At 34.3% G+C, this 23618-nt stretch overlaps 5 protein-coding genes across 5 annotated transcripts in view; 3 read left to right on the forward strand and 2 right to left on the reverse strand.

The window, feature by feature from the left end:
* The first annotated feature begins 5489 nt into the window (after positions 1-5489).
* On the forward strand, positions 5490-8319 carry LOC144469952 (N-acetylneuraminate lyase B). The gene is made up of 8 exons (XM_078180702.1): positions 5490-5571; positions 5907-5968; positions 6236-6312; positions 6595-6740; positions 7094-7262; positions 7405-7550; positions 7828-7999; positions 8086-8319. Exons 1-8 carry the CDS (start codon positions 5521-5523, stop codon positions 8235-8237), a joined length of 975 nt encoding a protein of 324 aa, XP_078036828.1. The 5' UTR covers positions 5490-5520; the 3' UTR covers positions 8238-8319.
* Positions 8320-8861: 542 nt separating this feature from the next.
* Ccdc58 (Coiled-coil domain-containing 58) lies at positions 8862-10051 on the forward strand. Its single transcript, XM_078181195.1, has 2 exons — positions 8862-8925; positions 9462-10051. Exons 1-2 carry the CDS (start codon positions 8881-8883, stop codon positions 9846-9848), a joined length of 432 nt encoding a protein of 143 aa, XP_078037321.1. The 5' UTR covers positions 8862-8880; the 3' UTR covers positions 9849-10051.
* Positions 10052-10157: 106 nt separating this feature from the next.
* LOC144470250 (UPF0389 protein CG9231) lies at positions 10158-12032 on the reverse strand. The gene is made up of 4 exons (XM_078181194.1): positions 11894-12032; positions 11101-11279; positions 10710-10803; positions 10158-10637 (listed from the first exon to the last, which is right to left on the reverse strand). Exons 2-4 carry the CDS (start codon positions 11276-11278, stop codon positions 10403-10405), a joined length of 507 nt encoding a protein of 168 aa, XP_078037320.1. The 5' UTR covers position 11279; positions 11894-12032; the 3' UTR covers positions 10158-10402.
* Positions 12033-13309: 1277 nt separating this feature from the next.
* LOC144469904 (DDB1- and CUL4-associated factor 13) lies at positions 13310-15374 on the forward strand. Its single transcript, XM_078180630.1, has 7 exons — positions 13310-13468; positions 13554-13951; positions 14029-14197; positions 14273-14420; positions 14576-14876; positions 14977-15140; positions 15211-15374. The coding sequence occupies exons 1-7, from the start codon at positions 13399-13401 to the stop codon at positions 15296-15298; spliced, it is 1338 nt and encodes a 445-aa protein (XP_078036756.1). The 5' UTR covers positions 13310-13398; the 3' UTR covers positions 15299-15374.
* A 653-nt stretch (positions 15375-16027) lies between these two features.
* Positions 16028-23618, reverse strand: part of LOC144469903 (EGFR adapter protein) — a 65517-nt gene continuing 57926 nt past the window's right edge. The window contains exon 7 of the mRNA XM_078180629.1: positions 16028-20970. Coding sequence (XP_078036755.1) covers positions 20761-20970 — 210 coding nt within the window. The 3' untranslated portion in view covers positions 16028-20760. The remainder of the gene's footprint in view (positions 20971-23618) is intronic.

Below are 23618 nucleotides of genomic sequence, written 5' to 3' on the forward strand. Positions count from 1 at the left end.
TCTATCGCTCTTTCTCTCTCGCTCTCTCTCTCTCTCCTCTCGATTCCATTTACCGTAACGGCGCTCATGCTTTGGAGAAAAGATCCTTCCCAGCGACGGGCTCCGAAAAGTTTGTTGGAAAAAGAGAAACCCCCTATTTGTAAGACGAAAAAAATACCTACACATTGTACTCCATCAAAACGGGAAACGACCCTCTATGTACTTCTTAAAACTTTTGGGACCATTCTCATTAAGCACATTTCACGAGCGGGCTACTCCGGAGCCGCTTGAAAACGCGAACGATGCAGTATTAATTTCTCTTTTCATCGGCGACGACGGGAGAACAAAAATCCACACGGGGGAAAGAACCGTTCGGGTTCGAACGGGAGGAGGTAAAACGGAGGAACACGAACTGCGTCGCCATCCCCCCACCACCCACCCCTCCCCCCAAACCGGAGTACGTTCGATACGAGGTTTTCGAATAAGGCCGCGATCGATGAGCTGATTAATCGTTGATCGCACGAGGATATTTTAGACGCTTTCTAATTACGTACCGAAACTTCGTCGGATCAACGGTGAGAACTTTCGCGCGAGATATACAGGGTGTTTAAAAGGCAACGACGGCGGAGACGCTCCGCCGTCCACGTCCGATGATTCCGTTTGTTTCGCTACGGACAATGGTACACACAGATGCGTAGAGAACAGTCACGGAGGAACAGAGACGCGCGCGCGCGCAGGAGACACACACAGAGACCCGGTATCGTTGGTTATTCACACACACACACGCTCACATATACACAGACAGAAAATTAGCATGATTGTGCCCGAATACGGGAGAGCTCGTGCGACATTGACCGTCGGCCGAATCGATGAAACTTTACGATCAAATCGAACCTTCGATCAGGAAACATGTACGAAGCGCGTTCCAACGCACTCGAAAGGAATTATTGCTATAACTATGTTATACTATGTACTGATCGGGCATATCCATATTGTACATATCCGTGGTTCTTCGATAGCTGTTACATTAAATATGTGCGCGTAATATCTAAACAAATAACTAAATGGATAAAACTATTTGCATTCGTGTATGTATAATTGCGCGGGACTAGGCCTGCGCAGTTCTACCGAGCATTAGCTGCGATATGTGGGCGGGGAAACGATGAGAATTTCGATATAAACCCCGCCCCGTTCGGTTAGGTTACTCCCTAGGCGCTGGGAGCGGGGATACGTACCGGAGGATTGGTCGCTAGGTCGAGTAGGTCCCGCCCACCGCCACTGCGGTCTTGCGCAGTTCGAATAGTTCTGATGCTCGGTAGATCCATACGATTGTGCTGAACGGAGCTGGAAAATTGACTGGATGGACTGTATCTTTCATATGTGATCTTACAGTCGGTTCTGAAAATGAGACCGTTTGATTATTTAAGCTGCTTTATTATTAGGCAAAATGAATATTGTCTACATTAATGACAAGGAATAAAGACTAAATAGCAAGTTAATTCTTTCTTTAATTATTTCATTAGATTAAAGGTAATGAATTGGCATTTGATAAGTCATTGAATTTTTATATTTTAAATTGTGACTACCCAATTATGCCATAAATGCATGAAATCCGTTCTGTATTTATCAAACGTGGAAACTAAATATGCAGTTAACAGAAAAAATTTTAATTATAATTTAATTTCTTCCCGGGATTTTGTTCAAATTTGATGTTACAATAATGGATTCCTTATTTTATGATAACTATGACAAAGATGCTATTATTTCTGTAATTGTATTTTTACCGTGAGTTTATATTTATTTTGAAGGTAATATAAATCAATGACATAATCACGTTTCAACACATTTTCATTACGAGACCTAATAAATAGACTTCATTGTTGAATTTTAATGAAACTCGTTCAATAATTTTTATATCGGCATCATAGTAGATATAACAGCATTTCAATTTACTTTCTCGGACTTTCAACTGTACGATCCAATTAAATGATATAATCACGTGAACCAATACCTAACAAGTTGAACCACAACCAATTAAACGCGTGTTCTCCCCACCAGCCAACTTTCTGCCTCTGCACAGTACACGTGTATCGATGCATGTATAGGCTTAAATGTGCCGGATGATTCGAAAACAGTCGACCACGTGAATTACGGTTCCGTCAAACTGGCCATTTAACATACAATACAATTTCAAACTATCATTAAAATAAAAGAAATACCACGGTTCCCAGCACTTATAAATTGCATAAAATAATCCAGGACGATGATTTCGATTGTTCCACAGGAATTCACAGTGACAATTGTCGTCGAATCAATCGGCACGCGTTACTCTTAACGGTTACGAATTCTGCGGTGCACCTTCGTGCAATCGAAGCCAAAGAAAGACAAGAACGTTATCGATAACACGAGAAGTTGATTGAACAGTTTAATAAAAAAAACGTTTCTGCCATATGGCCAGGCTGGCCCGGCCGCGGCTGTTAATCTGTCTAATAACATTTAATAAAAATGTCTTTTTCATAAGTGTGAGTTTTAACGATAAAGTAATACATATATCAACGTATATGTATCACCCTAAAAACATTCACGGATATATATTATGTAATATATATTATACATACATGACAGATTCAATAAAAGTTTGTGGTTCGTTTTTTTCCACTGCATTCTCATTGGGTCGGCTATTTTTGGGTGCATCGTGTATGTTGCTGCTACTACTTAGTTCTGTGAATCCATTGATTGTATAGTCGGCCGATTTGTTAACCATCCGCCGAACAGTAGTTTTTACGTGACCCAGGGCCTGGGAAAGGTGACAACCTCGTCACGATAGCGTCGAAAGCGGTCCTACAACGGCCGCTTCTTCTCTAGAAAACTTGCTTCAACGTTATACTTGAGACAACTTTTGTACGATGTTAAACCTTCGTTCGCGGAACAAACGCAGACAGGCCGTAAACCTATTTTTTCATACACGTGCGAGACGCCTCGAATTGGTTCGCAGTGTTGTTTCATCGACTCTATATGAACGTACTTACTTACACAATTTAATTAAGGTTCGAACGATAATTTAATATACTCCCTAGAAACGTTTGTAATTATGCCAATAAACCACCCGTTATTTCATTAAAAGCTCCCTCCATGACTTTCATTTGGACGATTATCGTGAACGTTTACCCTATTTTCAACAGCTTCGAACACTTCGCACTCGAGAAGCGACTTGCGGACACCGCTGAAAAAATCATTTCTTCACGTACTAAAATAACATTTAAATTACCGAGATTGTTTATATTTAAAAACACTGTCGCGCGAGTTAAAGTAATGGAAATGTCGTGTTTAAATATTCTCGAGTGCAAAGGGTTGATGCTGCCACTGTTTCTTTTCCTATCGTTTCAGTTTCTCGCACGCTAAACAATTTTAGTACAATATTTAATTTGGAACAATAGCTGGAGAAGTGGTTTTTCTATTACACGAGTTTGATATCTTTAACACGCAACATTCTGTATTTTTCGAAACAAACGTACGCTTTCCATTTTGGTTCGCGTGGCATCTTGTTCTTAGATATCTAACAATATTGTATAGATAATCGCCACGTCGTCCGGTTACATCATCGCTACATGTTATTACATAAATGATTCGACTTTATCTAGAAGTATGTAATCGCGGAGAGTAGTATAGCATGGCTGCGTCCACGCTTGAAACGAAAATGATCGCGGCTGTGGAACCGAACAATTCGATTTCGTTCAGTCAATTTTTTTACAAAATTAAATTGACGATCAACGAGCCTAATTATCCGATTATTTTAAACATTCTACTTCGACTGTGGAAAAAAGGAAAACGATTGCGTGTTAATTAATCGTATTTTGTTCGCGAGACCTAATCGTGACAGAAATAATTTAATCGGCCGCAGTTTTCATTTCGACGATTACGATCTCTGAACGATTAGTTAATTAGAGCATTCGTCATTATCAGTGAAGAACACGCGACGCACGGAGGATTAAAAAGTAATACTAATTATTCTAGTAATGTTAACGCTAATGGCAAAAGTATACGTTTAAACGATTCCATCGTAGATTATAAATGAAAATCGTTCTTTTGAAATGGCAAGAAGTTATGACGTTCTATTAACCCTTTGTACTCGAAGCCGTTTTAACTGTAATTCTAAAATAACTTTTCTAACGCATGGCATTTCCATTTTATGTGACAAAATGTATTTGATGCATATGAAATCGAATGTTGCGATTAATGAAACAACACTTATACTTTTGATAATTTTTGAAACCTAATTTTTCGTAACATAAAAATGATTTTGGAACGTGCTGTAACAATTTTAGTGGTGCCTCAGAGCGCAAAGGGTTAACAGCGACAAATACTTGAGGAGATCGAAGACAGAATATGGAAACATGTCATCAATTAATAGAACCTCGACGATTTCGCTGACTATAGCACGAACTTCGTTGGGTTAAAGTGGCAGTTTATGTAAATGCAAAAATGACGGTGCATCGTGCGGAGGACATTGTGTACTACGAGTAGCAGATGTCATTTATAGTAGAATGCTCTTCGACGTTGTTGTGTATAACTATTCTCGCGTAGCCTAACGTTATCGCCTCCAAGAACAAAACGCGTATGTAATACTCATTAACAGAAACAAAAAAAGAACGCATGCGATCATTTCGAAGTTTATGTATAATTGATCATTACGAAATATGTGCGAAATATATCACAGGCATTGTTGAACAGAAGGATACCTACATGTAAATAAACATAAAAAGCATTTTTATAAATAATCCTGAGTGTTTTTTTGTTTGTTCACCTTGATCCTATCATCGCTTTATCATCGGACTACGGATTTTTGATACTAAACAAATATTATCTACACTAATTGCACGAAGCAGATGGGGCATTAAAAATATTTGTTTCGTTTTTTAGGAATTTTTTACGGTTTTTTAACTGATCAATTCGTATAATTAGCTTCTGGTAGGATGCCAAAAAAATCCACCGATAACAAGGAGGCATAACAATTTGTAAACATGTTGTCATAAATGTGTTACAATAAATCAAATTTGTTATTACTATAACTCGTTTTAACACAGCAACAAGATAACTTCTTTCGGACACCTTTATCTCGAATTATCTTGTCTCTCTCTCTTTCTCTCTCTCTCTCTCTTCGAATGTTGATTTCTCAGATGCATGCTATAAATATCATGCGGTAAACAGTAGGTGCATTAGATATTTTTTAAGAAATCTGTCTTTATGTCATTTAAATTATGATTCACGCGATAATTTTCTTTGTGATCGATTGTAGGTAAATTACATATCTGCAATGAAGTTGTATGCACGTTGTATCTCTTGTTGATTTTGCATAATTATTATAAATCACACTGCAGTTACGAAAATGTGTTGATTACGAATTTATCATATACGATTAAAACACACGAGAGTAGTTTTAAAAGCTAGTAAACAAGAGATACGTGATAATTGATACGAAGTAGGTACAATCTTATCGCTGCCGACCAAAATATTCCCCTCCGGTGTGTCTTATAATGCAGTATGCCAATTGATTCGTCGCATTCGAGTTCTCAGCGCACAGCCAACATGATGGTATGTAACATTTCGCCGAAATTAATTGAATAATACAAGAATCCCGAAATTTCAATGCATATAATACATTATTTAATTTACTAAGTTTTTGTCTCATAAAGTAGTTGTAACAATGCTTCGTTCGTCAATTTTAAATATTCTTCGTTTAATATTGTCAAGTATGAAATTGACAAAATTACTGTCACGTATTGTCGTTTTTTAATTTTGCATGCTGCTTTTATATTGCATTAACTAAAACTGTATTTATTGAACAAGAAAGTAATTTGATGTAGACTTACGATTTAAGAGAAATTTAAATGGTATTTTTGACACGATGCATAATCTTTTTATTGTAGAAAACAGGATTTACGTTCAAAGGACTTATGGTCCCAGTATTCACACCCTTCAACAATGACAGGTAATAGCTTGAGGAAATATTAAAAAATTATTAAGGATTAATGTAAAATATTGGGTAACAAAAACTGTGAATATTGAACATATTATGATAATAGAAATTAATTTGGAAATTCGCAGTATTAAATTATAGAAATCATTACTATAATATTAATTTGTATTAGTACTACAATATACAAAATATCGATATTTCTACAATTTTCTACAGTTTATTTTTTTTATTACACAATCTAGCAAAAATTCTTTTTAACACTTTTTTCGCTTGCTTCAGCCAAAAAACACTGAACTTGGCAGTTATCCCACAGTATGCTGAGTTTTTGGTTAAAAAGCATGTCACTGGAGTTCTGGGTAAGCCAAAATTACACTTTCTATTATTTCGGGATCATTATGCGAATTTCACTCCTAGCCAAATGCTTTCATAATATTTAAACTAAACGATGCCGCCATTTTAATCTAAATTTGTGCCAAGTACAATTATGTTGGAATTAAACAACGAACCTATTTTGTTATTATAACAAGATTTTAGCAAAAGAACTATCGTACAGATTTTCTTCCAAAATTAGGAAATATTACTTCGCCTTCGAAAAATTGTGTACTATTAAACAATTAACGAGTACAATTAATTAATAGTAAATGGAACCACTGGAGAAGGTACGTCCCAGTCAGTGGCCGAAAGAAAGGCAGTAGCTACAGCTTGGGCGAATGCTGTAAAAACAACCAAACAACATCTGATGATCCAAGTAGGAGGCACAACTCTCCCAGATGTGTTGGAGCTCGTACGTATTTTACAAACTATTCTATAGTAACAACAAATTGCATACAATCATTGTACGAAAATTATTTTTACGAAATTGTACATCCAAACTATATTTTCATACGTCTCTTATTATTATTAAAGTACGAATTTTTCTGCGAAATAAAAATAGTCCAATTGTAAGAAATATGAACTAACAAATTCTTTCTTTAATCATTTTAATATATTGAGAGTAACAGATTATTGTTCGTAAATTCTTTTAATCTGCATTATTTGAAATTGCAACTGCTCAATTCTGTCACGAATGCATAGCATTCGAATTCTAATTACCGTAATGGGAGAGTTATAACGTGGAATCGATATTTTTATTTGAAGGCCAAGCATGCCGAAAGCCTCAAGGCTGACTCTATATTATGCCTGCCCGAGCTGTACTTCAAGCCAACAACAGTCACCCAATTGACGGAATATCTGGAAATGGTGAGCAAAGCTGCACCAAACACGCCGCTTCTCTACTATCACATCCCGATGTTCACGAACGTTCACAGTAAGTAGTATTCCATAGTAAATTGTTAAAGATACGAGGAATCGTGCACTCTAAACGAGCATAACATAATATCGTCGTAATAAGGTTTACATATACATTATTGTCGAATATTTCCACGTGCTGATTGAAATCGCCGTTTCAGTTCATATGGGACAATTATTGGAATCCCTTGGTGACAGGATCCCGACTTTCGTGGGAATCAAATTCACAAGCTCAAACTTGGACGAATGTATTCAAGCGTGCAATGCTGCCAACAAGAAATACACAGTCCTCCTCGGCAATGATCAGGTACCTGTTTATTATTATACCATTAAGAAAACCATCAAGTTGCAGTGTCTATTGCATCCTTTATAATTTCAATGCAAATTATTTCTTAAAACGATTTTCTTGACTCTACTTTATTTCGATATCTTTCATCTTGTTATCAGACTTTAAAAGTTCATCCAATTCGCGCATCGTTGTACATAATTATAAATTTATTTTTCGAATGAAAAATCGTCGCAATTAAAGCTAAGAGATGTAATCGAATAAATATAACGACTCGTGTTATTTGGCATTTTTCCAGTTGGTGAACGCAGGCTGTGCGCATGGAATAGACTCGTACATTGCAACAACCATAAACATGCTGCCTGAACTTTCCCAGGAAATTCTTGCTCAATGGAAGGCCGGAAATATTACGAAAGCAAGGGAACTGCAAGATACGTTGACGAAGGCTGCGATTACTATATCGAAACACGGTAATGCATGGAAAAGGGTGCTTGGATAATTGAACGAGTGCAGTCAGAAAATTCTAAATTATAATTGTGTTAATTTGAATTTGTAGGTAACTGGGTGGAAACCATGAAGGTAGCGATGACTATGTTTACCAATGTAGAAGTTGGACCTACACGAAAACCTCTGACCACTTTGTCTACTGAAGTAAAGACCTCCATGGCCAAAGATCTGCAGACCTTAGGATTACAAGTGAAATTGTAATACTTTGAAACAAACGTGCAGCGTTTAAAAATTTTCTATTTTTCTACATTGTTCTTAATGTTATAAAATATATCAACTGCAAAACTAATGACTATGATTTTTTATTACACCTTTTTATTACACTTACAACGTGCGTTATATGTATGTATTTTAAAGATTAACTAATTTTTTTTAAAGACTAACTGATTGACTTTATTCACAAAAGATAATTTTAAATGAGTTAAATTAAAACTTGTTATTGAAACTGTAAGTTTTATTTCGATAAGGCTGCGTTGAACTGAATATTTACGAATAAATTTGATTATTCATAATCAATTTTTTAATCTACTAACAATCACGAGTAATCAATTAATAATACCATTTCACATATACGTAAAACTGTGTAAATATATATTATTCACATAGATTGTCCAACAATAAATAATTTAAAAACTGATTATGTAGTAGGGAGTATAATACATTCGCTAATCAAAGAATGAATAAAAGTTACATAAAGCAATAACATACGTGAATAATATATCTCGTAACAGTCATTAATCATTAATAAAAATTATAAAAGATTAATTGTAATTGTTATTAATTATTCGTTGCTTGTTATGTTTATCTGTTGCATGCATTATTGGGCGATAGTACGGTAGTAAATATGGCAGCCATGAGTGTAGAATGCGGTGACTTTTTACAGTTTCAGGTATTATTATTATAAATGAAAATAATGTGAACAATACCAAGTCTGAATTTAATGAATTTCAAATATAATAATAAAAGCAATATTTTACAATAACATCTTGTATCTTTTTAATACATACACAACGATGTATTTTCAGTTTAGTAAGGTTATACCGCAATTTATGTAATATCTTGTGGATATGCTAATTTTTCAGTAAAGAATATTCTTGGGAAACCAATTAACAAAAAATTTAAATTTAATATTTTAATTGACGGCATCCTGTGTTATAGTAATATGAAAAGCATCTTATGAGGTTAGGTTATCATATGTACTTGCGATGCAATTATTGCGATGCATTGTGTATATATATTTATATAAGATTTTTTCATTACACATACGACACGTACACAGTATTTTAAATATTGCAGAGCAAAATGATGAAAATTATTTATTAAAATAATTATTACGTTCTATCATTTTTCTTTCTCAGTATTTAGTTTGCAGTAACATGTTTTAAGTATATTTCGTAATTATAATATAATTTTGTTCTGTTTCAGGATGCGCTCCAGAAAATGCGACAGATAGACGACAAAATTATTTACGTGTTAAATACAACAATACCAACAGAATCTTTTAAAGCTCAGATTGATCCAACAGCAACGTGCAAAGATTTATATGATCAAATACATATGGGACACGTGAAAAGAGAACAGGCTATCACAAAATGTTTCAATGCTACAAGAGATAAAGTAAAAAAGTTAAAAGACCAGCGGGACAATGGTGACAATACTCCTGAGCTTCTTAAAGCATTAAGGAAAGAACAAAGTACTATGCGCTTGTTGCAATCAGAACTGAGCGTGGAAGAAGTTGTGAAAAAACGAACAGTTCAAATATACTATGAAAGATGTCGCAATTTTTATAAACCATTTAGTACAAACTCGTAATATTATAATATTGGTGATTCTATACGATATTGTTGAGATTGGTTGATTATTTACATAGCTACACCATATTTACATGGTTATTAAAACGACTGCATTTATATTTGTGGTTTCTATAGCTGAATAAAAATTGGAATGAAGTGTAATTAGAAATATTGTTTATAAATACAGATGGCTCATACATTTGTAACATAACATTTACCTGCATTTTTTATTTGATAAAATCATTGTTTTATCTCAATACCTATCTCATGCTATTCATATTAGTTCCTATTTACCAAAGGATTACATGTAAGTAAAAGAAATAATATATGTAATTGATCCATGTGTAGCATCTTTATTAAGTAATAACAAGAGAATAATTATAAACAATGTACATCTACTTTAAAATATACTCCGAATAATTTAGATTATTGTACAAAGTTCCCAAAAGTGTTCAATACAACATATATATTGCTTTTTCAATACTGTAGAGTTATAAGCTATATTTAATAATAAAATAGTGAAAGGAGTATTTTAATACATTGCTATTAAATTTTTTGATTGTCATTCTATTATTATTTCTGAGCTGCAGCTGCTGCTTCAGCTTCAGCTTTTGCTTTTGCTTCAGCAATGCCCTTCAATCTTTGTTCCTCCACCCATTTCATTCTTTCTCCTATAATATGTCTTCCGCTCGATGCTTCCCTTTTACCTGACACAACAGCATATACGAAACCTATTACCGAAACAACCATCATTACATAGCATACACGAATTCTTGCCGTGGTATTTGCTCGTTGCATAGTACTCCATCTAATAGAGAATGTAAATTGTATTGATAATAATTTTTTGTAATTTAATGCCATACACTGTGATTATACTCACGGCACCAATCGTGGAACTCGATCTACACTAGGATATTTTTTAACCCATACTAACACACGTCTATCAAAATTGGATACATAATGCATATCAGCTCCTAAAGCAAATAATATAATATTTCTCTGTTTTTGTTCATTTAGTTTATTTCCCATAATTGACAGTGATTCAAATATTTGTTCATATTAAGCTGCTGCATTTATTTGTTCAAATTATATATAAAGTTTTGAATTCTATGTGAAAATCTAACAAACAAGTCGCTACCGAAGTTAATTGACACAAACAAATAAATGTCATGTTATATTTCTTAAGTTTCTTGTTACTTCAGAAATATATGAACAGATGTATGAGTCACTACAATTATAATTACAATTATCGCATACAAATTATATTATACCTATGACATGGAGATCTTCGGGATTTAATTTCTTTGCTGGCTCACTACCTGGTGTAGTTGGAGCAGTTTGAGGCTTAGATACTTGATCACTACTTGGAAGTTTATTTCTCTTAGCGGGCATAGTGTTTATTTGTCTAATCGGCATTATGAACCGTTTCAAAAGTCTCACGCTGAACATTCTATAAAGATTACAAAATTTGTATAAGAATAATCCATTCTGTGAGCAGAAAAATAATTCTACTACATGTTTCACTGCTGACTTCTAACTCCAGCAAAGTATGCTGAATATTATTATTAAATATTATAAATTTTTGTGTATTATATATTTTTGTATATACTCAAATATTGTTTATGTATCATCGGACAGAAAAATTCAGATATTCTGCTTTGAATTATTTAAACTTATTTGATAAATATAACAAATCGACATCGGTCAGTTTTAACATTTTTTATTTGAAATGTCATTGTATCATATTAATTTCAAAATACACTGATAGCCTTATAAACTACACTAATTTATCTTAAACAATCTCTCTCACGTTCCTAAGAGGTTATGTGTCTATAAATAAAATACATTTATAACGAAACATCTAACTAAAATCATGTTTCGTTTCGTGCCACACGTTGACCTTGACTGACAAGATTCAGAATGGCACATTTCAATTGAAGTTCATCTCTCACGATAGCATTGTATCGACTTTGTTTTGTGACAATCAACGATTGAAGCATGCTGGCCATTCTTATATGGTCAAACTGAATGTCAATGGAAACTATGCTGCACGAGATCACTTACTTTATATGATTTACAGTTCGCAAATTTTTGATAACTATCCCTCCTTCTCCGACCGACTACTCTGTACTACTCAATCATGCCGTGACGCTCGCATTCTTATATATACGCGCGCTTCCTCACGAACGCTTATTATTACGAAAATCTTACATGTGTATGGTAACTATTCTTTAGTTAACTCTTCTGCTTACGAATCTCTACGTACAGGTGACACTGGCGCACAAATTATTTTAACTACGATATTAAATGTTTTGAAAATAGAAAAGATAGTTTTGTCGAAAAGATATCGATTTTTAATACTACTTTCCCACCCAATGAAAACTGAATGTTCATTGATATAGATCTAAACTGATATTAGAATGGTGTCTATGAAAAATCTGATTTCAAGTCTTATAATTTACAAAGTTTCGTAATTTCGTAACGTTATCACCAAATTTTGTAAAATTTAAAACTTGGGTAATCAAAATAGGATGTTGCAAATCATCGTAAATCCTTATCCTTCTCTAATTAACTCCGAAACTCTTATTCTTCATTTATTTCCAATCGTAAAGGATTGGCGTTATTAGATCAATTTCACCTGAAGTTTTCTTGTATATTAAAAATTATTAAGAAACTAAATCACATGATTAAAACCTACATAGTACACAATTTAGAGTGCGTGGTGAGTTCTAAAAATTGGTAGAAGTTTGCACTACTTGTCAGTAGCATGACTTTATCAATAGAAAGAGGCGCGCACACACGAAGATAAACTAATACTTTATTTACAACACTTACTATTATTTTTTCACTTAAGCCTTTCTAAACGTTTCAATGCATCTGATTTCATGATTCAATTTCACATTCAGATAACAGAATATCTTTGAAATAAATATTATAAAACGTAATTTTAGAGATTGTCGAACATAAAGAACGTAAAATATTATGTTCAAATTTTAGATTCATGTATCCTTAAAGAAAATACCAGTACTCTGTCACAAATCGTTCTTATCCAGTTCTAATGATTTCAGACTTTCTATTTTTATGTTGCCTTGTTCCCAATTATGTTATTTGATTATTTATAATGGAAATCGTTGTTCACTTACCAAGAAGATATGCGGTCACGATGAAATGCGTAGTGGAATGCAGTCGACTGTCAACCGCGCGAAATATAAGATGAATGATTCTGATTGGCCGAAATCGAAATGACCGCTACAAAATAACGTGGCGCCGCTATCGCAAGAATAAAATCTCTAAATACTTATAGAAATATTTAAAACCATCGTTTTTCTTGATTTCAGGCCATAAATTAATATCACAGAATAATTTCTAATGAAATATAGCAATATAAATATTAAATAACCGCTATATATATTTGTAACTATATATACTGTATTTCAGATAATATCTCGTAAGGTAAGACTGATCTATGTTCAAATTTTATCCATGACTTATGCCACCACATGGTTTGTATTTATGGGTTGTGATCAAATAATTGTCCGTTAAGATTATTTCAATTATTTGATGACAATATGAAAGTGAAAGTATTATCAAGGAATCCAGATAATTATTTAAGAGAAACGAAACGTGATATTAATAAAGGTATATATATTTGTTCTTAAACCAGTATACATAGCTAAATAAAGTATTGTGATTAATAATAAATAAATGTATTTGACGTGTTTAGTTCCTAGGAACTATGATCCAGAGTTGCATCCTTTCGAAGCAGCTAGAGAATATACAAGAGCAGTAAATGCAGTAAAACTAGGGAAAATATTTGCGAAACCTTTTGTAGCAAATTTGGAAGGCCATAAGGATGGGGTATCCACCTTTTGCAAACATCCTGGACAATTGTCTACACTTCTCAGCGGAGCTTTCGATGGGGAAGTCAAAACATGGAATCTTGTTGAGAAAACCTGCGAACGTACATTCCTAGCACATGATGGCATAGTAAGGGGCATTGTGTATGGTTTAAATGCCAACCATATAATCACTACTGGCGATGACAAAACCATTAAGTTATGGAAAGCAGAAAAACCATTATATGGCGAAGAGGAGGAACCTGTGAATACAATTCTCAGCAGAGTAGGTTTAAAAGGATTGCAACAAGACAAATTAATTTTGTTTCAAGTACAGAATTTAAGATTTAAGAAATGTTTTAGACTATAATTACTGGAATTTCTCATCATCGATCTCTACCTATATTTGCAACATGTGGAGAAGTTTGTCATCTTTGGGAAGAAACAAGGAATGCGCCGATTAAGACATTCCGGTGGGGTGTTGATAGTTTATACGATATTAAATACAATCCGGTCCAGGCAAATTTACTTGGTAAAAATCATGAACACTTCTTTCTCTATTTGGAAAATATTTTTTATAGACTTACGAATGTTTAACATTTCATAGCTGCGTGTGCAAGCGACCGTAGTATCATCCTGTACGATGCTAGAGAAACAGGACCTCTAAGGAGAATAGCCATGAATATGAGGACCAATAAAATATCTTGGAATCCTATGGAAGCTGTAACTTTCACATGTGCTAATGAAGACTATAAGTATGTCTAGAACAAATAAATATTTATAATAATATTATTTTCCATATAATTCTATTACAATTTCTGTTGTAATAATAATAGATCAAAATGCTTATAAAAAACGTTATATTATAACGAATCTAAAGATGCATAAAACATTAATATTTCTCTTACAGTTTATATACTTTCGATATACGCAATATGAGGTCACCAGTAAATGTTCATATGGATCACGTGTCGGCAGTGATCGACGTTGACTATTCGCCGACCGGACAAGAATTTGTGACTGGCAGTTACGATAAGTCGATTCGTATTTTCGAGTGTAACAAGGGTCGTTCCCGAGAAATATACCACACGAAACGTATGCAGAGATTAACGTGTATAGCATGGGTTCTGGATAACAAATACATTGTCAGCGGCAGCGACGAAATGAACATCAGAATTTGGAAAGCTAGGGCGTCAGAGAAGCTGGGTGTGGTGTGTAACTGAAATTATTTTTTACGTTAACACTTTAGCTTTGGAGCTTATTTTACCAGACCCTGTAATTATTATGCTGTAACTAAATATGTTGTTCCAGTTGAAACCTAGGGAAAAAGCAAGTCTGGAGTACAATGAGGCATTGAAAACAAAGTTCGCTGCACATCCTCTGGTGAAGAGAATCGCTCGGCATAGACAAGTTCCGGACCATATTTACAAGGCCAGAGAAGAGATCCGTATGATGCGCCGAAAGGATAATCGGAAGTACGTATTGAAGAGAACTAATCTTTATATATTATTTATAGGATTATAATAATATTTCATTTGTTTAAAGGGAATCGAACAGACGCGTTCATTCTAGACCAGGAGCCGTACCATTTGTTCCAGAAAGACGTAAACATGTTATTCGACATGACATGTAATCACAAAACATTTGCAATTGTGACGTCTGTTTTTCTTATCATTGCAATTGTAATAAAATGATTTTCCTAAACTGAGTACCATGAGAACCAGTTCAATATTTAATTTAAAAAATAACTATCGTTAGTTTATATTAAGAAATTTTAGTTTTTGCTTTACATTTGCTGCACGAATTAATATTAAAATATAATAGTTTTTAGTATTATATCCATTACAAGAACGATAATAATTTCAAAGGGTGAATAGGATGGTCAGCAATAACGTGGGCACGTAGGCTAAATTATATTATTTTATTTATCGTTTATTGTAATAAATAATTTTATTAAAATTATACAACGCATCGCTATAATGATTCGTAAACCGTTACAAACTTCAAGCAGTGATTAATGTCTCGCTTAGCGTAGATTATGACGATTAATTAATTTCTCATTCGTTTTCTTTGCGTATTTACCTTAGCAGACGTTAATTAATTTGGCGATACAAAGGACCACTTCCTCTCTGTACCGTGCTCTCGGTCATCCAAGCACAATGAATCCTCATAAACTAGCTAAATCATGCTGAACTCTTATTCTTTGTAGTTTTACGTTCTTTCATCTTTATTTTTGCGAAGATAATGATAAGCGATTTGTTGTTTGCATCCTCTTCCACGCGCGTTACTTTTTGAAGTCCGCATTATAGCTGCTATGCGTTTCTCGTCGAGTCGGTCGCCATAAACCAAACAAGTTTTACCATTTTGTTATTTTTTTTTTTTAAATCCTTTTTCACAGCTGTTACAAAAATATTCAGCCACCTTAAGCATCGAATTTCGCGTAGAATCGTCGTGTCGCGGAATCGAATCCAACATTTTCTTCGATCAGCGATCATCCGCGAGAATCCTCCGCGAAATTCGTTTACCAATTAACGTGATCGAATACCATTTGCGGTGAACTGTATACAATAAATCGTAGCATGACAGGTGTGTTTACAGTGAATTCGATACCTCGCGTTTCACCGTGAGCTTCTTATTAAAATACTATCCCGTAATTTACCAGTTATCTCGTCTTGTCTTTTTCGCGCGTTGCTTCCTATAGGATAAATTGACGTTCTTATCATCGGATCCAACACGTTCGTTATCGTTCGCCGGAGGGATTTGCATTGTCGCGTTTAAGTAAATTGGTTCGATTTCACCATTGTTGTTGCTGTCTCTCTCTCTCTCGGTATTTTGTTCGGTGTCCCGCGCATTGGGGAAATTAAAAGGAAATCGAGAAGTGGCGGTCGCGCGAAGTATATTCTTCTTTGAAACACGTTTCGTACGTTCCTCGGTATACAAAAAGCAGCATACGTTCCTACGTTTTCGCTTAGACGATATCGGCTGATACACACACGGTTATCTCTCTTCTCTTTATGCTTTTTTTTCCCCCTTAATATTCACTAGGCGTACGCGAATTCTGTACAAGACTAGGTTAGTCGACCGATTAAATTACCACTTCGAAGTTATTCTCTCTGTCGGCTTTGATATTCCACGGAAATCTACGCTTCGTCTCGTCGCATAGTGCTCATGGCCCGTGGAAACGCGAACTATGATCACGCGTCTCATCTTGTTCAACGATCAGTATATGTTAATCTTTGTTGTTAATTTTTGTTAGATTTTATCCAACATACGGTAAACTGTACCAACAGATTTCGATGACGGAATGATCGTTGTTAATTGTAATATTCTTATAATTCTACGCATCACTTTCCATTTTGAGAACGAGAGTTTGATTTACGATATTTTTGGCCGGACCTGTTACTTCACGGAAATTGTTGGCAGTGTTCTTTCGTTTCTTTTATATGAAAATAGATTGCTGGTGACTCGAATTCGAGATATTCAATTCGTGTTTGGAAAAGCATGAATAGTATTTTAAAATGCGATGTTTATTTTAATAATTCGCTCAATGAAGAGTTATACTATATCACATTATAGTCACTCTTATTGCACAGTTGTTGTATACTTATTGTATACTTTACTCGACCGGATGTGAATAATATTATAATAGAATGTTTCTTGAAAATTTTAAAAGTTATTTTCATGAATTATAATCCAGCAAATGGTACACAAGAATTCTTAGTATCGTTTCCGCAATTCGAATCAATTGCACTTTATCGACAATTTCTGTTGCGTATCATTTAATAAATTAATTGTTTTAACTTCTCCAAAATATTCGAGTCGTTTGATTTAATTCTAGAAAAGTTACTACGTTTTCACTTGATGTAATTAAAGCACTAAAATTCGTTACAATTACATCGCGAATTCGCTGCATTTATGACAAAAACAAGTAGACCAAATCCAATAGATTAAAAACATTCGAAAAATTTAAAAATATTGCATTGCCTTCAAATAACTTTTATTCTGCATAAAAATCGACAGCTTACATAGTTATAGTTAGATCGCGGATTTTTATGCACTTATGCAAAAGAACGTTCGAATCGACAAAGTCTGACATTTTTAGTTTCTTTTAACTAAATTTATTTTATTTAATTCTATCGTTCAAAATGACGTACAAAAATGAAAATTTGCGCGAAGATCTGCCGTCTAATTACAAGCACAATAGAATAAGTTACTCTAACACTGTTAGAATTATAAACGCAATTGAACGGCATTAAAGATACGATACTCAGAATTAAATTGAAATCATCCCAGAAAAAGTCTGCGAAATCGTTCTGCTAACAATAAATAATATATTCTCCACCGGTGTTTAGTTTTCTGTTTCCGCGGTTACCGAGCACTATGCGCCATTGTTCCAAGGATACAGCTCTCAGCAACGCTGCCGTCGAGTTCTCTCAATTAAATATAAGTAGTATGGTAGAACAATAATTATAATTTATATACATATAAACACATGTACATCAATTTCTTTCCGAACACGCTGTTATAGTCGCGTGAAACGTTAATGAATCCCGGGAACCGTTCTCTCTGTCTTTCTCTCTCTCTTCGTCTCTCTTCCATTTCGTCTCTCTTCGATCGATCGAAAATCATACCTAATCGCCGTATAATTAATAATCGTGTGTCGATTCAATTACGCTACTCGTGATCGGCAACGCTCTGCCGGTAGACTTTCATGATTTCGCTTCTCGATTACGATCGCCGGTTTACGCTACCGGCGAGAACTCCGTTTCGAAACGAAACTCGATCATGCACTGTCAATCCTAATCGATTCTCACCGGCACGCTCGAAACGAAATCCACACCGAAGACAGTCGCAATAACATTACAAAATATATATATACTCATCCTCGTTCTTACGTTAACGGTTCGTCTCGCAGGAAAAACCTGCAGCAAACTAGTCGATTGTTCAATTCGTTTGATTCCGCAGAGCCGGCGACCTTAGCGCGTCGATTATTAACGGAACATCGATCTGCGTTTTGATTTCTGTTGAAGTGCACGAACCCGCGACACCTGACAAACGACGTGTTTGTTTTATTACAGGTGTAAACGGGTGGTTCGCTCGCCGACGCGCTGTTTGAAACAGTTTATGCACGGCTGTGCGCCGTAAACAGTTGCGTTCTGTGTTTAGAGTAATCGAAGTAATTAAATGAGCATGATCTCGACAATTTCGATGGTGATGGTACTGTAAATTCTTTCCAATTGTTCTTCGGTTTTTAAACAAGATTGGACGATTTAAAAAAGGGGTCTCGTTTCTATAGTTGTTATAATAGGCAAATATAAAATCAAGCCACACGGCTTGAATAATGGTACCTCCTTTTCCGAAATTGTTTATTCGTGTTTAAAAATTCAAGAACAATTGCGACGAATTTATTGTTATCGTAGTCGTCTCGAGCAATCCTCGAGCGTTGAAAGCGTGACTGAAGGATTTCATTGTTCAAAAAGTATGCTACTTTCGACATCTTTTTCGACGTTCATTGTACAAGTTTTTGAGCTTTGTTATATTAAAAGTCTACAATATGAAATGGAAATTTTCTGAATTGATTATAAGAATCGAAATAATAAAACATCGTAAGAGTATAAGAACATTAGTTTGGAATAATTAAAAATTTTATTTTGCACAGAAGAAAGCTATTTATAGGTTTAATAAGTCGAACATGATTTACGAAATTTCTTACATTCTTCTAATGCTTGTACAGTTTCGTACAAAATTTGGTCTAACTATAAAAAACTGAAGTTGAGTGAAACTATATTTTTCCAGATAAGACTAGTATAATAATAATATAATTATTATACAATTATAATATAATTTTGAATAACGAAAACAGGAATCGCTTTTGCTTGGTAATAACAGAAAAATTTGTTTACATTATAGATTTGAAATATAATAAAACCGAAAATTTTGTATACATTAAACGTAGTACGGTTTTCTTTGGAAAAGATTACGAAACAGTCGCATACCTAAATCGAGTTTCCCTTATGCGTGTCTATCAATTTTTGATCTTCTGTCATTAATTTCTTACTTTTTACATACTCTCGTTAAGAGAAATTACAGCAGTGTTCGCTTAATTGACGCAACCCAACGCAGTATCATAATCAATATTCTTATAAACATTCGCTTTCGATTTAATCCAGAAGGAACGACCAAGTTTCCAAGCTCGCGAATTAAAATGTCTCGTTTGAATCAAACTGACGATTAATTAAATGTCACCGCTGTTGAAATCGAGTTTAATTACATTTCAATCGATCCGAGATCGCATTTAACGATGTTTCAATCAATTTGAAACCTTGTTTAACTACAACTCATTCGAGATCGAGTACAAATACTTCTCAATTAATTCGAAACTCAGTTCAGAACTTCAAGTGTAAAATAGAACTTTAATTCAAATAAATAGATTTCAATTGCTAGATTTCAGATAGCGTTATTAGACAACGCTATCTAGGAATTAAAATTTGTTGACTAAAAGTAATGCAACTTAATTTTAAAATTAAGTTTCTGTCACGATTACTGAATATCGATAATTACTAATATCAAACGTTTCGTCTTCGATAAATGGTCCACCGTACGTTTTCTATTACCTTCTCAAATTCAACAATCAATCGGTATGAAAAATGAAGAACAAACGAAACTCGGAGTCATTAAACAATGCGACGGAACGCGCGTAGCGTGGTAAACAGCGTCGATTAAGCGGGCACCGCCGTAGAACGTTTCTCGGTCGCGTGTCGTTTCTCATCTTCGATCAAGAAATTCCTTTGTTCCTTGATAAGTATGCCCGGACACAAAACGTTGCGGTATCCAAGACGAGGCGGAGGAGGAGGAGGAGGAGGATCACGGTCTTGTGATCTCTCATTGTTCCCCCCGTGCAATCGTGTGCACACGTTTCGTTATATTTTCTTCTATTTCTCTTGCTTTCGATTTAAAGCGCAATTCAGTCTGTTATCTCGGAATGAATTCGCCTATACGGTCGCATGAAACCGCGAAGAACGAGAGAGGTTTCGCAAGGAATGAGACGCGCGCGCCGGGCCCGTAGGATCGGGCTCGATTCCGCCCGGCTCATTTCTAAACGTTCAAGTCGGCCATCATCTTGCGGAAGTCGGCGAGGGTATTGTAATCGGGATCCGAATCGATGTCCGCGAAATCTTTGTTCGAATCGCTTTTCACGAAGCTGGGGTTGTACCGGCTCAATGACAATGGGCACGGCAGTAATTCTGGCATCACCGAGTGGTGAGTAATTAGGGCAGTCAGTGTCGTGAACTCCTTTGTGAAGCCCTGCAACAAGAGACGAGAGTAAAAAAAAAAAAGAAGAAAGATACACAGCTGTAATTAATACTTTGCTACCAATGTTAATTATGCGTGAGCCCTATCTTTTTAAATGGAGACAACGGGCGCCGGCGATCCGACTGCGATTGTGATCGTAATTGTGATCGCGGACAAATGGGATGCCAATCGACCGCTTTTCGAATCGCAAATGATCTTCTCTTGAGCCGGCGTAATTTGCTTTAGCTTTGTCCGAACATCTTTCTTGTTAATTTAAATGAATCTTGTAATTCATCTAATTCTGAACCTACGCAATTGTCTTCATTTCAATCAGAATATTTCGTTCGTTTATTTAAATATGTCTTATAAATGTCATATTATCGCTAATGATCTCGATGAAGTCTATGTGACATAAAATAAAATTTAAATATATCTAAGAATTAATTATCTTCTTTTCAACTGACACAATTTCTTTTACATTTGTTTAAGTGCATTTCGTGGTAATTTAAGTATATCTTACCATAAATTCTTTAACATAAATTATAGGAAGCGATCTGAATTAGGTTAAGTTAAATGAAGAAGAAAAATTTAATTTAGAGTTGTAATGAAAGCTGTATTATTGATAGAGTTGATACTTTAAATTAGATTAGATTAAATTAAATTGAACAGAATAAGAAACTTGTAGACTACATAGAATTATAGTGGTAAAACAATTATCTATAAATTTCCCTGCAGGTTTTTTTAGTAATTGTGTGTAAAATGAATTGTTTTTCTACATTATTTCATTATTTTGCTGTCTAACGTAAAGATTACTGACAATATTTTCTGTTTTACAGGTTACTATATTTTTTTTTAAGTTATTTTTCAGATATCGTTTTCCGAATAAATGCCTTTACTGCTGTCATTATCAAAAAGTGTTAAAAAATTTTGAAAAGAGGAAGGAAAGAGAAAGTAATGAGCCTGGAATGAGGTAAGAAGGAAGAAAAATAAAATGTAATATAATAATAAGGGGTTGCTATTATTACTAATATTATCAATATTTTTATTTTAGGAATGGCTTCAAAAATTGGAAAGAAAAGGCAGGGAAAGAAGATATCGAATAACAAGTTAAATAGATTATGATATAGTATAGTATAATATACTGCAGCAAGATATAATATAGTAATTTTAGTTTTTAAATTTTTCTCAAATTAAAATTTAAAATATATTATTTATATATTTAAAATATATTATATATAGTAAATATATAAAGATATTATTGTTACAAAGAGTTAGGTGAATATTATAAGACAATTTTTTAATAAAATAAGCCTTAACATTTGCAGGAAATGACAGTAAATTTTTGATCGAGAGATTCAGGCAATCAGAATGTTAATAACAATTTCCTCTGTAATATACACGGGAAGTCGTATTGAAATCGTGAGTAGTACGAAAAGGGGGAGTTTTCGACGAAATCGCTTTGTGTGCGAATGTTAATTAGTAGGATGCCACAACCCATAGCTTCCAGTTTTGAAACATGATAATGGTTGGATACACCGTGCTAGCATAAAGTTACCACGATTGTGCATTTTGCTGTTTCGGGCGCGTGTATTTAAATGATCGAACTACCCTTGCCGGATAAATTCAATGGGTCCGCAGACTTTGATAATCTCTGAAACCAGTATAAATGAGTTTCGCTGGATGTACCGTAGGGAAATCAAAACTCCTCCCCTCTCTTTTCGCCCGGAATTGCATTGCTCTAGTAATACGTCGCCGAGATTCGAATACGTACGACACATGGTGATATCGACGCCGACTTGTTTAGTCGACAAACAGTCCATTACTATTCTAATTCTTTCTGCTGTTTATTCTGTCTGCTGTATACGGCTAGTAGAAGAATTTCATCCGGAATATATTGCTGTAATTAGTCATATATTCCACGCGCGTATTATTTTTGCGATAATATTCGTTGGAGATAAGGCTTTTATTCTGAAAATCAAATTCGCGTTTTTGCAAGGCAAATTTATATTTTTGTAAATCAAATTTATATTTTTGTAAGTCAAATTTATATTTCTGTAAATCAAATTCGTATTTTTGCAATTTAAATTCGTATTTTTGCAATTTAAATTCGTATTTTTGTAAATGAAATTCCCGTTTCTGTAAATTAAATTTACATTTTTTTCATGTGAATTCTGCACTTTGTAAATAGTGTACGAAGTTTCTTAAAATGTATGCGCATTTCTGTAACATGAATTCATATTCTTGTAAATCGAATTCACATTTTTTGCATACTTGCAAATTCGTCTTTTTGTAAATCAAACTTTTCTACAACTGGTCGCACGTACAGCATTTGCATTTTAAATTCACTGAATCGAATTCGGATTTTTACGTCTCTGTTAATAAAATTTCTATTCTACCACATCTCACTTGCCCTATTGGAAATCAAGCTTTTCTACATCGTTTTCATAAACTTTTATAACATAGATAAAATTCTAAAAATATTGCACGTAAGATATATTAACTAATAATAAATATAACTGTAAATAGTAGATATTTCTTCAAACACTCAAAAACGATCTGATATTCCTGCCGCGTCGTCGACGACAGAGCTATTTTCGCGTAGCAAAAGCGAGTTTACCCCGTTACAGGGGAAAGTGTTAATTATCGGAGTCTAGGGCAGC

Source organism: Augochlora pura, chromosome 5, assembly GCF_028453695.1.
Source record: "Augochlora pura isolate Apur16 chromosome 5, APUR_v2.2.1, whole genome shotgun sequence".
NCBI classification, from domain to species: Eukaryota; Metazoa; Arthropoda; class Insecta; order Hymenoptera; family Halictidae; genus Augochlora; species Augochlora pura.

What these genes read in the sequence shown, in the direction of transcription:
- LOC144469952 (XM_078180702.1), top strand. Translation starts at nt 5,521, where the DNA reads ATGCCAATTGATTCGTCGCATTCGAGTTCTCAGCGCACAGCCAACATG. An exon ending in AGCGCACAGCCAACATGATG is followed by an intron (nt 5,572 to 5,906) that starts GTATGTAACATT and finishes TTTTTATTGTAG; the next exon opens with AAAACAGGATTTACGTTCAA. An exon ending in TCCCAGATGTGTTGGAGCTC is followed by an intron (nt 6,741 to 7,093) that starts GTACGTATTTTA and finishes TTTTATTTGAAG; the next exon opens with GCCAAGCATGCCGAAAGCCT.
- Ccdc58 (XM_078181195.1), top strand. Translation starts at nt 8,881, where the DNA reads ATGGCAGCCATGAGTGTAGAATGCGGTGACTTTTTACAGTTTCAG. An exon ending in GTGACTTTTTACAGTTTCAG is followed by an intron (nt 8,926 to 9,461) that starts GTATTATTATTA and finishes GTTCTGTTTCAG; the next exon opens with GATGCGCTCCAGAAAATGCG.
- LOC144470250 (XM_078181194.1), bottom strand. Translation starts at nt 11,278, where the DNA reads ATGTTCAGCGTGAGACTTTTGAAACGGTTCATAATGCCGATTAGACAA. An exon ending in CGAAGATCTCCATGTCATAG is followed by an intron (nt 10,804 to 11,100) that starts GTATAATATAAT and finishes TATTTGCTTTAG; the next exon opens with GAGCTGATATGCATTATGTA. An exon ending in CGAGTTCCACGATTGGTGCC is followed by an intron (nt 10,638 to 10,709) that starts GTGAGTATAATC and finishes ATTCTCTATTAG; the next exon opens with ATGGAGTACTATGCAACGAG.
- LOC144469904 (XM_078180630.1), top strand. Translation starts at nt 13,399, where the DNA reads ATGAAAGTGAAAGTATTATCAAGGAATCCAGATAATTATTTAAGAGAA. An exon ending in TGTGCTAATGAAGACTATAA is followed by an intron (nt 14,421 to 14,575) that starts GTATGTCTAGAA and finishes TTTCTCTTACAG; the next exon opens with TTTATATACTTTCGATATAC. An exon ending in CGCCGAAAGGATAATCGGAA is followed by an intron (nt 15,141 to 15,210) that starts GTACGTATTGAA and finishes ATTTGTTTAAAG; the next exon opens with GGAATCGAACAGACGCGTTC.